Source organism: Pungitius pungitius, chromosome 1 (assembly GCF_949316345.1).
Source record: "Pungitius pungitius chromosome 1, fPunPun2.1, whole genome shotgun sequence".
NCBI classification, from domain to species: Eukaryota; Metazoa; Chordata; class Actinopteri; order Perciformes; family Gasterosteidae; genus Pungitius; species Pungitius pungitius.
The window spans coordinates 23933979-23949622 of NC_084900.1; the positions used below are offsets into that span (position 1 = coordinate 23933979).

Genomic DNA, 15644 nt, shown 5'->3' on the forward strand with positions numbered 1-15644 from the left:
TGTCAGCAAGTGCATCAAGTATATGAAAGGAAAGGAAGCAATTACAAAGATATGCTGCGTGCATGCAACGCGGAAAGGAGCAATCTTCATAAGACTCACACTTAATAAATCATTCCCATACCTTATTATATCAACCACCTGTGCACAGACTTGTCAGTCTATAAGAGTGGGGTATTAATCCTCAACTTATTTGATTTTATATATATATATATATATATATATATATATATATATATATATATATGTCAAGGAAGAGCTTTAGATATAATATGGTCGTAGAATAAAGAAAATTACATTAAAAAAAGATTAAACTGGAAATGCTCATCACATTTTACTCCTTTTTGTCCACAAAGTTGATTCAAAGACACCTGTTAGCAAACAGAAAAGGCATTAGTGAAATAAATAGACGTGCTTACCTGCATTTATATATTTGTGGGCTTCAGTAGGCAGAGAAAGAGAAAGAGAAAGGAAAGTGAGTGACACAGCAGCAAAGTTTACAACTTTGTAGGATTGCTTTTTGCTAAGCAAAAAGAGACATAGAAACCAGGAATGGATGAGTGACGGGAGTTTGATGAAGGGGGAGGAGTCTTTTTCTCTGGCAAAAAAATATGCATGTCAAACTGTGAAATGCGAAAACACCCCCCTCACATAAAGTGTCTAAATATACTTTGACAATTCCATCTGAACCGTAGGGTAAATGAGAAAAAAGCGGATGAACATAGCTCTATAGGACGGATGAATTCAATGGCCAGAAGCCCAACACCAACAAAGTACCACAATTCCCCCCCCACAAAGTCTCAGCGCAGACATCTCCCACACACTGAGGCCAGTGGATCTGCTGTTTGCCCAGCTGATCCAGATGGATGGGGAGCTGTGTTGACAAGGCTCATCCATAAAAGATGGGCCGGGCTGGGCAGAAACTGGCGCTGTTTACCATGGAATAACACTCCCTGTGTTGATTATTAACCAGGCACACGTGGGTTGGGTATCGTTTGAATTTGAGCGATTCCAATTCCTGGTTTCGATTCTGGTTCCCAGCGATTCTCGATTCCGATTCTTTTAAAAGGCAAGGTCAAAAAAGTTTAAGTTTAAGATATTTTAAATGAGCTAGCTAACCAAAGGTCTTTCTGAAGGAAATAGTCTGACCGTCTCCATCAATGTTAATTCTATGAACTTTTTATTAACTTTACTATGAATTTCTAACAGGGCTGTTTTCAACTACAATATAAATATCAAACTATGAACTTGAATATTGTATAAACATAATATATTATGAATATATTTTAACAGGGGTACACTTTCCTCCAGAGAGCTTTATTTTTGAAACCTCACAAAAACACATTTACACGTGAGTGTATGATACTGCAGGTACTTAAACGTTACCTTGCTCCCACTGATGGACGAACCCTTGGAATCAGAGGAAGAGACAGCGCGTCAAACACGGGGCACACGGAGGGGGGGGGGGGGGGGGGGGGCGCGCGCAACTCTCCCAACCTCAAATCAGGGACACTTTCGCTGACGGGGGGCTGCTGGCGGTCGACGCGGGGAGTGCTAGCACAATGTTTTTTTTTTTCTTTGCAGCGCCAGCTTCACTGCTCATTTTAACAGATAGGACAGCTCCGCTCGGGCCACCCGGCACCCGCGCGCGCACACTGGTCTGATGCGTCACAACTTCACAACAACCGGGAGTTTTTTGCGGTTAAGTGCTGAGTTATTCAAGGGATTGCATTTTGCATTGTCAGTTTAAACCCATGTGTATTTTTTCATTGGAGATTTGCCATTTGATTTATGTTATACTGTAACAAATCAGGTCTGAACAGAGAATATAAAAGATTTGGAGGACGTTTTGAAGTTCAGCACATTGGCCACAGCAATCTTGACAATTTCATGCTGTTTTGAAAAAGACTTGAGACTAGCGATTGAGACCATAGCCTCTTGTTCGCATCAAGTGGAATCAAGTGAAGAGAAGAGGGGTCATTTTCTCATAAACCTCTAAACAATCGGACTGCTTTCTTCCCTTGATAGCCATTAGAAGGAATACAACTTCCCCATCGGCTTTACTTTGCAAGCCTGGAGACTGTGGTCGCCCAGGCGTGAGCCCGTTTCATTATAACGTATTCCACCCATGCCCCAAGAGCTGGCATCTACAAAAAACAAATCCACTAGTTGTTCCACACAATAACCTCGCGGCCTGACAAAACAGGTGTTTTGATGGGTTAAATCCCGGGGCGGGTATTAGCAGCGTGTCAGCTCTCCTCCTCTGTTACACCCTCTTGCACTTCTCTCAACCTGCTTTCTCTGCCCTCGTCTTGATCCTCATTATTCCACACTGGGGTCTGTTGGGGGAGCAAACGGTCCATTATCCAAAGTTGGAGCTTAAGACAACTTAAAGCTCGGGAGGAGTGGCTATTTATTTGAGTTGAAAGACAGAGAAAGTAGGAGGGTGTGTGTGTCTGGCCTGGCGTTCCCATATCACTTAGGCTAATGTGATTAAGGGCAAAGCGAGAGGGGGGGGGGGGTCATTTAGCTTAGTGTGTGGGTTCCAAGTGATTCATGTCAGGAGGGGTCGAAAGAGGGGGGTGGCCGGTCACAGGACTTCCTGTAACTCACACACACACACTTATGCACAATCTAATAAGGGTAGGTGTGTGTGTGTGTGTGTAAGCTTGTTTTTCAGCGCCTGGTACCAAAGTTAAAACAGAACAAATAAGTGTGCTCGAAGTGTTTTCTGTAACCAAGCAACCAACTGCATGAGTACACAAATCTGTCACCTGTTTCCCACTTTCTCTTTTTTAAAGTGCTTTTGTGTTTGCTGTTTTTTAAAAACAAGAACGTATTATTGTCGATGAAGCCTGTTCCAACGTGTGTGTGTGTGTGTGTGTGTGTGTGCGTGCGCGGTTCCGTGTGTTTGTGCATATGTCGGAGCAGGGCCTCAAACATGGCAGATGGACCCATAGGACTCATTGCCACCCACATACACGCATTAAACGGACAGCCAAAGCATGTCAAAGGCACATAAACTAAGCTCTGAGACAGCAGAAAGCTTGTTCTCTGTATCGGAAACCTTCTCCGTGCAGTGTTTCTCTCTCTGAAAGCTGGTGGACGCAAAGATGGACGTGCTAAGAAAAATCACGTCAAAATGTGTGTGTCTTTGTAACAGGAGGAAGAGGTCTTTGTTTGCGACACAGTTGTACGCTGACTGTGAAAAGAGACCCCCCCCCCCCCCCCCCCACCACCACCAACCAACCAACCAACCAAACCAGCTTCTCTAAGATACGGACGCCTTTGAAAAGGATCTACCCCCACCCTTCTAGCAAAAAAGGAAGGATTTTACAGTCAGGAAGAAATTCCTCCCCCCCCCCCCCCCCCCCCCCCTTTGGCTCCCTGTGTTTGTCGAGGGTTGAAGGAGGAAAACTGAGAATTTAACTTTGCTCTGCCGCTAGTGGGCATCATCACAAGGAAACAAAAGAAGCCTTTTTAGATGCATGGGAGCTTCAGAGAACATATGACATTCTGGACTGGAGAGAGAGAGGGGGGGGGGGGGGGTCTTGGAAGGGACCCCGACCAACTACTGCCTTTTCTCACACGCAGGACACTGCGGATTGTAAAAAGTCCTACCAGTGTCCAGCTGTGAGGTGTATACAACCCTTTCACCATCTCTCTCCACCACTTGAATGAATAGCGGCAGAGGAATGGGCCGGAGGGCAAGAGAGGGGAGGGGAGGGGAGGATGCCTTTGGTACTTGTTTACCTCTCGCAACGCATCCTTCATGTCGCCCCGATTTACGTGGCTCTGGCAGGCAAACAGCTGCGCGCCAGGAGGGGAAAACGCAGGGCTCGCACTTGTTTATTGTGGGTGATTCGCCTCAGCTGTGGAGTCACCTACTCCTCCTATCCTTAATTTTTTCCATCTATTTTCTAGATTCTGTGTTCCAGGTGGGTCGCATCAAGTTGCCGACAGTGTAGGCGTGCTCTCCTGCTATTAGGTGCGTGTGTGTGACTGTGTCAGCGAAGAGTTGACAAAAGCGAGCGCAATCTCAGCGAACAGCGGCAATTTGCATTTTGGAATGAGTCCTTTGCATATGGAGCGCAGCGGCACCGAGGTAAGAGAAGAATGCAAAAAAGCCTCTTCCTTTCGCTCAAGCAGAATATTTTCCCTAAATCTGGTCGCAGGCAAATCTGCAGCTCCTCTGTGGTCCTCCTTCATTAGCTTAGTTGTGAAGGTTGAGATTAAGCCCCCCCCCCACTCCCCCTCCTCCCCGCAGCAGACATCAAGATAGTCAGCCGGCGCGGACTGGGTAACGCCCCCCCCCCCCCCCCCCCCTGGTCGGACAGCCGGTCTTCCTGCAGGACCTTGCAATAGTTTGTTGAAAAGTAGAAGGGAGCTGCCCGTGATGCGGAGGAGCCCCCCTGTCAGCGCTCCACCTCGGCGCTCCATTAACACAGAAACCTGCAAGTGATGACATCATAGAGAGGAGCAAGGCCGTGGCAGGAGAAGAAGAAGAGAAGTTTCTCCTCAAAACCCCCGCACCACCTGAAGGTGCGCGTAGAGCCCCCGCCCCGCGTGCGCACAAAGGTGAACCTGTCTCAAGAGTTTGGACCGCAAGCTGTACTTAAGGATGGAGTAAAACTTTTTGTTTGCCCTCTGGTGGCTAGATGTGGTATTTGCTTTATACCCCAACACCTGCGTCGAGTCACATATACTCAAGTAAAGTACTAAAATTGCGCTCAAAGTTACTACCACATCAAAGTGGCCTCCCTACGGACAAAGGCGGTGGTGTTTCTGAGAGCCAGACTCTCTTTAGAGAACCTCTCATATTTTTTAATGCAAAGATATAAAACCTCTTACTAGAGTGTGACACTTGGAAATGGATAACACTGATTGGACGAAGCAATCTGTTGGAAAATACTCGTAGCTGTTGAGAAGACACCAACTTTGGATCACTCCAAAAAAGTGCCATCTCATATTAAGCTCACAAACTGTGGTAGCAATAAAAGCTTTCTCACAGACACATTCATCATGGGGATTCTGGACCCAGAGCCCGCTGCTAAATGCCAGCGTGGCACAGCGGAGCCTTTTCGACGGCCCTTCCTGCGTAACTCAGCCGAGCAGTTAATGTCGGTCGAGTCAAAGTCAAATAGGCACTACCTAATGAAAAGCACCAGAGCCGTCCATATGAAACGACCGGTCCGGTCCGGTGAATGACATCACTGAATCCGATACCTGAACCCCCACTCCCCCCGTTTCATTTTATGGTCCCATCCTTCACTGCCCTTTAGATCATTTCCATCCCTGTCACAGTCCCCCCTCCCCTCTCCTCCTCTTTTAGCGAAATAGACCAATCCATTAAGGGCTCGCTGTTAGAGGCAATGCATTTTGATCCAGCCAATTAACAAGTCAGTGAATTCATCAGCGGAGAGCGAGCGCGAGAGCGCCTTCAACGACGGGGACCACGTCGGACTCGGATCAGGGCCGAGAGAGATGAGAGATGGGAAGTGCTGATGCATGCAGGCTCAAGAGGCGACTGAGGAGACTGGTGCAGTCGCTCGCCTGACGAGGGGCATCATGGTTTGGTGATTCATGTCCGCCCACCAGCCGCGAGAATGTGAAACCAACTGGGCAGGTTGGACGCTCACAACTAGAGAGACGTGTCGTGACTAGAGAGCTGGAGACTTTCACCAGATGAGATGATGGTGCGCCGTAAAACAGCATTCCTCACCAACTCACACTTCACATGGTGTTCTGTGAACACAGTTCTCTTAACTAGGCGCTAAAATAACTTAGCGCCTGCAGAGGCGGAACGTCAGCAGCAGGAGTTGGAGGTGATTCTTGCTTAATATGAATGATGATGAACTTTTAGCTTACTAATGTCAATCAATTCATATATTCATGTTTCCAACTGCTGGTCTCAGGGACAAACTTTTTTCTGAAATTTCTTTGGAATGATTACAGGTTGAACGGAAAGAGTGAGTGACGCATGGAAATACAGATACCTGGTTTTAGATGAAAAAAAGATTCTTATAATCAGATTTTCTACTCAAAGTAAAATCAGTGGAGAGCAATGATTGGACTTCGTTTGGCCTTCCTTCAAGATGCTGATACATACTTGTCTTAACTTGTGAAACCAGGGGTACTAAAGTTGCAACATGTTTCCAAACATTCTAATCATGAACCAACAGGACTTATTAAGATGGAAATGTTCTGACTTGTAGTGGAGTTTAATGGCAGGAATTGTTTTATGTTTACAATGAATGTACCGCAGCCCCATCCGACGCGTCATTAATATCCATAAACGTCAGGCTCTTTGGTCATTAGACATTGTCTCTCTATTCGGGCCTGGAAAAACCTGAATGGGACGTGGACAAAGCTGCTGTTTTTGTCTTGTGTCGGCCAAGATAAAGCGCCCAGTGAAAAGGTTGCCATCCATCTTCATCCCACTGGCATGTGCTTTAGATACTTCCGCCTTCAATGTAGCCTGTGTCTTTTTTCCACTCTCCTTGTGTAAATGCGCGTGTGCGTGTGAGTGTTGTTGTAAGAAGCATCGAGGTTAATGAAGTGCATCCACCTCTAATCCGCCCCAACAATGAGAGAGACTTCATTAAGCAGCGGCCTGGCTGCATGTAGCTCACAAATAAACACACACGCGCACACCTGCACAAGCAGGTCAATGGTAGAAATGCATATGCAGACATTATCAATCAGTCCTGGCACTATGGCCCTGATAGGAAACCCCAGTCATGTGTCCACTGCTTCCCTCGGGGGGTTATTTTCCATTCTGGTGTTCGCAAGTTGAACCGAGCAGCAACAGACCCCAAGCGGTGGCCAATGGCAACCATGTAATGAAATTGGCAACCAGTTCTTGGATGGGCTCTTTTTTGAGCATTTTTTGAGCATAGAAAAAAGCCATGGTTAATAGAAATGCATCCTAAAAGAATTGTTTCATTAGTATTCAAATATGATCGAAAACGGTGCTTCTTCTTGTGCGAGATGGCACACCACTCTACGGGCCGATGAAACACGTATCTTTGTTAACCCAAAATATAAAAAAAGCCCTGAGTCTTGCAAACCTGAGTTTGATTCCCTGAGTGTCCTTGTCTGGAGATCCCCTCCCTGGGTGCCAGGGTTTCTATGGCCAGTTGGGAGTATGTTCTCTTCTTGACCCTCCCTTTCCCTTTTTAGCAGTTTGACAGGTCAGTATGACCACCACTTGTATGTAAAATCCCAAAATAGAGGGAGCCATGTCACAGTGGAGATATCCCAGTGTACCGACGCCGTGCCTCTCGTTTCCTCCCCCCTTTGCCGTCTCCCTCCCATCCCTGTCCCTTTTCAAGCTCCCTCCACCCTTCTCCTCTTTCCATCTGCATCCTTTCATCTGAACCTCCCACGCATTTCAGGTCACCGGGAAAGCAATCGTCTTAAGTGTTCTGGCTGACAATGAGAGCGGATGAGAAGCCTCCTTGTAAGTGTTGGCTGGCTAAGGTAAGCTCCTGATCCACCATGCCCTGCATACAAATGCAGTTTTTACCTAATTAAAATCCCTGTACACACTTCTTCCTTTCTTGTGGGGGCTGATGCATCAGAAAGTAGGTCTGTTATGTCGGCACATAACCCACTTGAGAAAAGATAGATATCCAAATTGCTGACACTGGTTATTGCATTTCCAGTTCCAAAAACAGGTCACCTGGTTAAGGTCAGGATCGATGCCAAAGTCAACACACATCCCTCCCTCTAATCTCTGCCGATTTAAAGAGCAGGTCACTACATGATGATAGAAAGAAAGCATCGGCCACATCGCTGACTATGCGCACCTTTTCCCATAATCCTCGAAGGTGAAATGGTTTAGCCTTTTGATCTAATAGAAAGGACAACAGCGGTCGCCGCAAGCAGGGCAGTCAACACAGTTCGTCCTGGGGGGACGAGAGGGTGGGGGGGCTGCGGCTTCGAGATGATGGATTTTTTTGATTTCTTCTATTTTCTACATTTCTACACAACCAGCTGTCGGAATTCCAAACTACCGCGAGCAGGAATCCGCAGCCTCCCAAACTGCTGGGAGCACGACTTCACACAAGACAACCCCGAAAAGACGCCTACGCAAACAGCTGTTCCAACTTGCTCGCAACTGGCCGGCGAGTTAGCTTCTTAGCGAGTTAGCTTGTTAGCGTGTTAATTTGTTTTGGCTGCTAGTGTTGCCACCAGAGCTTCGACAGACTTTGCCAATTTACCAAAACCAAAAACCCTCCAAACAGACACAGCTCCTCTCTTGGGCACGATATGTGTTCATCTCTGGTCTCTCGTTGTTCCTCTTGTATCACTCTTTTCCGAGTTACTTCGTGTTGTGAGCTGTACCCAGCATGCAGTTCGGCATTATTAGTATTACAAAATGTTCACGTGTCACAAGCTCTTTAAACACATAAGACAACTATCTCCGACTGCCGAGCGCTCTGTGATGACGTGTAAAAATAAAATCTGCCGCCGGCCGAATAGCAACTTCAGTTGTTGGGGTGTAACACCGGAATGAACGGTATGTGAGAAAAGGAGATCTTATACCGGTGTACCGTGAGGCCCTATCTCAGCGTCAAGATCCATTTGTCCCAACAGCAAGCTTTACATTTAGTTACATTATTTTAATAAAACCATGCGCCTTTTATATGCCGAGGGCCTAAAATCCGGAATGGTCCTGTAACAACTAAATAGGTTGGTAAGGGATACTCACTTTCTTCCAATGTTTGAACTGAAAAAAAACACCTTTTACTTTGTGAAATGAAATAGAAGGCCAAGGCAAGTTTGGAAACATTCATCTGATTGCCAGCTGCCCCCTTGCTCGGGTTCACGTATGGAAACCTCTTTCATCCATCAGTGTCATGGATGTCCATGTCAATTTTCACATTTTTCACACATTACTTAATGGGAACAAGAGACTTAAACTTGTCAGGTCATCAACTGCAAACTCAACCAGGACTCATTGGCCAGCTGTTAAAGTCACAGCCATTGTCTAAGAAACTTGGACTTCTTTCATCACTCTCTTCTTTCATGACCATGAGCTGTAGAAGAACGTTTATACTGTCAAATCATTGGTTGATTCTTGAAATTGAATATTCCATTTGGTTTGAGAGAAAAAATAGGTCCCGTCTTGCACAGAATAAATGTTTACATTTAATAAGAAAATTCAAAGAAAAAAAACTTTTTTTTAAAGTTAAATTACCAAAGAAAACTGTGCAGATTGTGTAGACAAAGCAGGAGGTGATTCATTTCAATGAGAATGCCTTCGTGGTGTTTTACAGGATTGAGTGGGTTACATTAGCAGAGGTCCATGTTCCATATCACAGCTTTCCCAGAGATATTTATTTGCAAAACTGCATATGCCAGACTATTCTAAACCCAGCCTCACCAACACCTCATCACCACACCGTTGGTGTGTTCACAATGGTGCTGTAAATCAGCCGTGTTTAACATAGTACAACTACAATTAAACCCAAATGGAATGTGGCTAAATTGAAAAGGGGGAAAGTGTTTGAGAGCAGAGCCTTCAGGGCGGTGTAATGACGTATTGTTAGACCAAACGACCACACAGTGGCTCAGTTCTTTTTTCTTTTCAATTTCTCCTCCTGGGTAAACGGCTGCAACTGTGTGGAGCATGTCTCAACCACAGACCTCATTCCGTTCCACCAAAACTCCACTCAAATCATAATTGCCTTTCAGCCGAGGGAAACCATAGCTATAAGAAATGAAGCTAATCTCCCTTGTGGGTTATGGGCCAAACCAGCCCACTCTATTAGCAAACACGGCCGGCCTCTCGTATAATGCACCAGGAGAGGGGCGTATAATCAGTCTAGCACCAAGTGGATTTAATAAAAGCACAGAATAGTCATGTCACGAAGCACTAATTAAATGCTGTAATTAACATGCTGCCTCATATGCTGAGCCTCTGATGCGGTGCTCAACAGCCATGCCTGGGGGTTAGAAGGAGGAGCACGAGAGTGTGTGTGTGTGGTTCCATCTCTTGACACTATCATCAGGGGCTGAAGCAGGTGTGCAGGCAGCGACCATCTGATCCACTCAGAGGCTGAGGGCCTCTGTGGGAGCATGTGCTCTGTTGGGTGACTGTGGGTGGTGCCTTCTCTCATCGTACGGTTCCTCTTAGGAAAGAGTCATTATTGCTAGTATAAATAAATCATTCTTATGTTCATTGCAGGATGATCTATCTATAGTGTGTTTTGATCAGTTCCATAAGCTATAGAATGCCAAGAAATACTCTTCTTGAAAAACCAAAAATATCTGATTTAAGATTTGTCATGTGTTTCATTCGTTATTAACTTAAATAGTTTGACAGCTTATATCAATGAAGAGACGAGGAGGATAGTTTCCCCCTCTGCTGTTCAGTACATGGCCTGGAAACAAGCTCTGAGGGGTAAATGTAGTTTCCTCTGACCTAAATAAAACTTCCAAAGACGAAGAAAATAGCTTTGGCGGCCTGCTCTCCTTCAATAGAAAAGAAAATGCATTGTCTGAGCTCAACTTCTTCACTTACTGATGCAGATTGTTTTCCTTAACTTTGTCACAGGATGAGGCGTGAACCTTGTTTCTCCCGTCTCTCGCCACTAACCTTCAACAGCTCTTTGGGATTAAAAACTAAACCAAAAAACAGCATCGCTGAAACACCAAGTGAATCCTTAAAAGCCAATGTTGACAATACAGTAAAAGCCCAGCGGTGGCCTCGGGCCGCGGCTCTTTGCAGGCCTGCACACAGGCCGCAGCCTCATTTAACATCCATTAGCTCCCAGACATTGATGCCAGTCAGTGGCAGCTGGCCCGCAAACAGCATAAAATCCACTTGACTCCTCCAGCTGTTTGAGAAGTTAAAGGGAGACAGGGGCTCGCAGAGAGTAGTGTCCACGGGAGAGCACTTGCATCCCGAGCCGTTCACCATCTGGGTTTGCGCTGAGGGACGTCCTCAAAGTGAGGGCTCTGAAATGAAGCAATATTACAGGCGTGACTGAGGCGAGCTACTTAGTGAGGTGACATCTGTGGCCTCTAAAAGTAATGCTTCCACATCGCTGTTGGAAGAGGGCATCCATTATAATGACCGTCACATATTTGTAAAGCCACACCACAGTGAAGCATGTGAGCCCCTGGGGGTGCTTTGACTCTGTTTCCCAGAATCCTCAGATCTTATTCACTGAGTGGCCCAACTCAGTATAGTGTGGCACAGGAATGGGGGCTTGGATGCAAAAACCCACTGCACTCAATTAACAATGAGGAGGACTGTGTGTGTGTGGGTGTGTGTGTGTGTGTGTGTGTGTGTGTGTGTGCGCACATGTCGGGGTGAACTCCTAACGCACAGACAAACACAGGCACGCTGAGTCCTGCTGCCCCAGTATTTTCGGGCTCCCTTCCAGCTTTACCGTCAGCAACTCGACTTCCTAACAATGGCCACCTATGTTCCCACAGGGATCGAAGAGAGATGCCGCTAGGGCCCTGCTTTACACACACACACACACACACACACACACACACACACACACACACACACACACACACACACACACATCCACTGCCTGGCTGGCATGACAAGGTCCACATGTAAAGCTGTGTGTGTATCTGCTGTTTGTGAATACGTGCACCAAGTTTCCAACTGCCTGTAAGCTCTCCCAAAGTGACGTAACTTGGCAGAAAAAGAAAAAACAACAGTGAATGAGAAAAACAGAAGGCCGAGGGCTGAAAATACACACACACACACACACAGACTTACGCCTCCCACCTCACTCACCATCTTTCACGAGAAGATATATTTTTTTATGGACTAGTCCCAATAAAGAACGCACACAACGGCCGCATTGTAACCGCTGCTGGTGTTTTGTGCGGTTCTCCATCACGCTCACGCCTTCGACTGCAGAGAAGACGAAGGACAAGGGCCAAAGAGGAGAGACTGAATTTGTGGCAGAATAGCTCTGCTGCAGCCATCTGGTTAAGCCATTTGGTGTTTGGTTACATACCACAAGTCCAAAGAGAGGTGGGGGGGGGGGGGGGGGGGGGGGTGATTGAGAAATTACAATCCGTCCATCTAGAGACAGGCTGTATCGATGAGCAGACAACATGTCCAAAGGGACAAGAAAGCCACTAACAACAATGTATTGAATAATATATAACTATGTGATTCTTGCGTGGAGCTAAAAACCCTCCAGGGAGGATTGGGGTCAGTACCCGTCGCAGATAAGCGAGGGGGCCGGCGTCTCATACAAGGACACTTTAGCGGGGCGTGTGCTCGATGACAGGACGATTTAGACCTAACAGCCCTCACTAAGTATTTCAGGCCAACCAACATACTGACTGACTGAATGCTGAAGACAACCGAAGACCAGTCGCATTACAGCCAAGTTTGGAATATAAAACTTTTATTAACAGTCATCGGTTGTGGCTGTCAAGCATCAACCTGCTTTGGGAGCATGTGAAAGCGAGGATGTCAGGCCAAAATGAATGTTTTAGCGTTCATGTGATTTGCCGGATGGTGTTAGGTAATCCGTTTTATAAACATCCACATCTGTAGCCGATATTCATCACAGTATTAGGGAGGTTGTCAGCTGACTGAAACAAGATATGCTATAAAATAAGAAATGTACAGGTACTAAAAACGCTCTGTAAAAATGATCCATGGTAGGAACAAATGGAGCAAGCTAGCTTGCTAATAAAGAAGAACTACTCTATAAGAAAACTGTCCTTTCAGCTAAATGCCATCGTCAGCATGCTAGCATTAACATGCTAACATGCTAATTTGATCCTTAAGGGGCCCAGAGGACAATCCTTAGAGCTGTTGAGTCACAAAAGTTGGGGGATCACTATTGTCATTAGGGCTCATCCTCTGGGCACCATGAAAGTCTGTACCAATCTCAACAGGTTGACTGTCTGCCTGAAACACGGACAGACATTGCATCCCTCAAGCCGTACCCCCTGCATGTCCAAGAGAAGCTGAGAATTGCAAACAAAGTTTTAAAACTTGCCATTAAGGCCTATGCAAACAGATTTGTGAAATATACCTCGATTGTTGCAGTTCCTCTACTGTTTAAACGTCATGCTGCATCTCACTGTTACATAATAACAGAGCAGGGGCCTTGGGGGTGTACAGGGAGGGGGACGGGGGGGCACGTGTGGAACGCAAAAGACAAAGCCATCGACAGAGAGCAACATAACACAGACGCCATCGTAGGTGAGAGGCCCCGATGAAATGCTGCCGATGCAAAACTAATCATGTGACCTTGAATATATGCAGAGATGACAACTGTCTGACATTCGTCAAACCTCCGCAGCACTTTATTGTGAACATTTGTCATCGTCAGTGACCTCGTCCTCGTCTCAGGAGTGGAAGAGCAGAAGAGCCGTCGGTAAGACTGAAATCCACATCCATGTCCAAGTGATTAGCAGCAAAGGCACGCACATTAGGCAAATGATGATTATTGGATGCTCATTATTAGGCTATTAAGGCGCCATTAAAATGACATTATGAGCCCAAATTCTGCCCACCAGATTGTCTTGATCCAAAGAAAAATCACTCACACACACACACGCGCGCGCGCGCACACACACACGCAGAGAGCGGGACGGAGCGAGGAATGTCGGTGCAGGCTGACACAGGATCGGCCCCAGACATGAACAAACTCGTCTCATCTCTTCACCACAGCTCCGTGCCTCTTACCTGACATCTCTACTCGTTTGCTTAGGTGTGCCTTTCATTCCCTATTATACCCTTGCTCTCTCTAACACTCGCCTGCACACACAAACACACACACACACACACTTTTGAAGCCTGTGCAGTGCATCATTTTCTCGTTTGGCTGTGAACCGAGGAAGAGGTTCAGAGAAAATGTCGAAAGGCACCCATGCTGTAGGTGTGTCTCAGGAGGGCCAGTCATTACGGGTGAATGGGCAGGATGGGACTAGGGCCGTCACGTGGAGGGGCACAAGTTGCACACACACACACACACACACACACACATACCATGAAGTAGGAGGGTGTCCCAGTGCCTGTCACAGTGTGGGATCCCCGTACTGCACTGGTACAGAGGCATGCTGCATTTTGCACACATGCATGCACACAAACACACAGGCAGTCAAGTCACTGGTGCAGTAACATGCGGGGATTAACGCGAGAGAACACACACACACACACACGCTGCTTTCAAGGGCCCTCGGGCCTAAATTCAATGAGACCCGACGCACGGCTCTTGGAGGGATAAAAGCACGAAAGCACCAGTCGGAAAAGGAAAGGAAATGTTGGTCTATAATTTGACAGGCCATAATAGGTGTACAGTTATGTTGTCGTTAAACTGCTCTTAGCATTCCAAAGAAATGGTGGTAAACCAAGACATGGATCAGAGTTATTGAGGGAGCGATTTTCATGGTAAAAATCATTTATTGAGTTGTTGACCCAACAAGCGAAACATCTGCTCGCCAGAAATCTCCTGTTTCCTTTACTTGTACTTGTAGAGTGCTGCTGTCAGCTCTGATAACTTGTGTTCAAGTAAGCATGAACCATGGCCGGCCTTATCCGACAAAACCGGACCCTGCTTTAGCTTTATGGGAGTGATCTGGGTTTTGGTTCCTGGCTTGATTTATTCTTTAAAATCTGCCCCTTTCCTTCAAGGAAATGATCAGTAAAATAAGAGGACTCATTTCAACGATGAGGTTTTGAGGAATCTTGACCGATCTGTGGCTGGAATTCCTCCCTAAAATGGCACGTCCTTAAGCTCATTATCTGTGAGGATATGAAATCTGCATTCCAGTCTCTTCACACACACAGACACGCACACACACACACACACACATTCACACCAAACAGCTCAGGTGGGCCCTTTTCATGTCAGAGGGACCCCAATTGTGTGTGTGTGACATGATGGCCAAGATCATCCACCCTTGTGATGGTGTTACGGCTGACATAATACACACACACACATACACACACGAATGTGCAAACACAGACAAAAAAAACCAAGAGCACAGGAATTCCGACAGGCTACCTTATTTCAGGAAAGAGCTAAAAGAAGAAACAAAGGAAAACAAACTTGTGTGGACGGTTAAAGGGGCCTTTTTTAAGAGGTTCCTCTTTACAAAAACATGGTATTAAGGAAAAAATGTGGGTACTGCACTGAGTGACAAGAGGACCTCCCACTCTAACAGGCCCTGTGACGAGGCGTGACCACTCTTGACAGGGGTTTTGTCTCACTCAGAGCGGCGTGATGTGGCCATTATAGTGGCCACTTCCACTCAAAGGCCAGAAGGAATCCCACACCGACACGGGAAGAAGAGGTTGGCGTGCTGCGGCCAACATGCTAGTTGGCGAATGGCGCCCCCCGGACATCAAAGTCACGCGTTCTCTCCGCAGCTTCTGTACCTCTTAGGGGTTTCAGGTGAGTTTGTTCTGAAAAGCCGGTTCAACTCACAAGGCCGGCCCGGAATTTAATCAGCAGAAATCTCCTCTAATCCACAAAGAGACGGCATTAAAATCCTATTACAAACCGCACAAAGCCTCCACTGTTACACTGTAAGGTAGGGCTGTGCGCTATACCGCTTAAAACGCTATACCGGTATAAGATTCACACCGGTGTTATGCTGTTGGACCCTGACCTCCAATCACAACTTTGTCCACACCCCTA

At 46.5% G+C, this 15644-nt stretch overlaps 1 protein-coding gene across 9 annotated transcripts in view; it reads right to left on the minus strand.

The window, feature by feature from the left end:
- agrn (agrin) overlaps positions 1 to 15644 on the minus strand; it is a 202121-nt gene that overhangs the window by 152477 nt on the left and 34000 nt on the right. For 7 of the 9 annotated variants that reach the window (XM_037478859.2, XM_037478861.2, XM_062563318.1 and 4 more), the window contains exon 3: positions 417 to 437. The exons of the other annotated variants lie outside the window; for them this stretch is intronic. In XM_037478859.2, coding sequence (XP_037334756.2) covers positions 417 to 437 — 21 coding nt within the window. The remainder of the gene's footprint in view (positions 1 to 416; positions 438 to 15644) is intronic. 9 annotated transcript variants of the gene reach the window in all.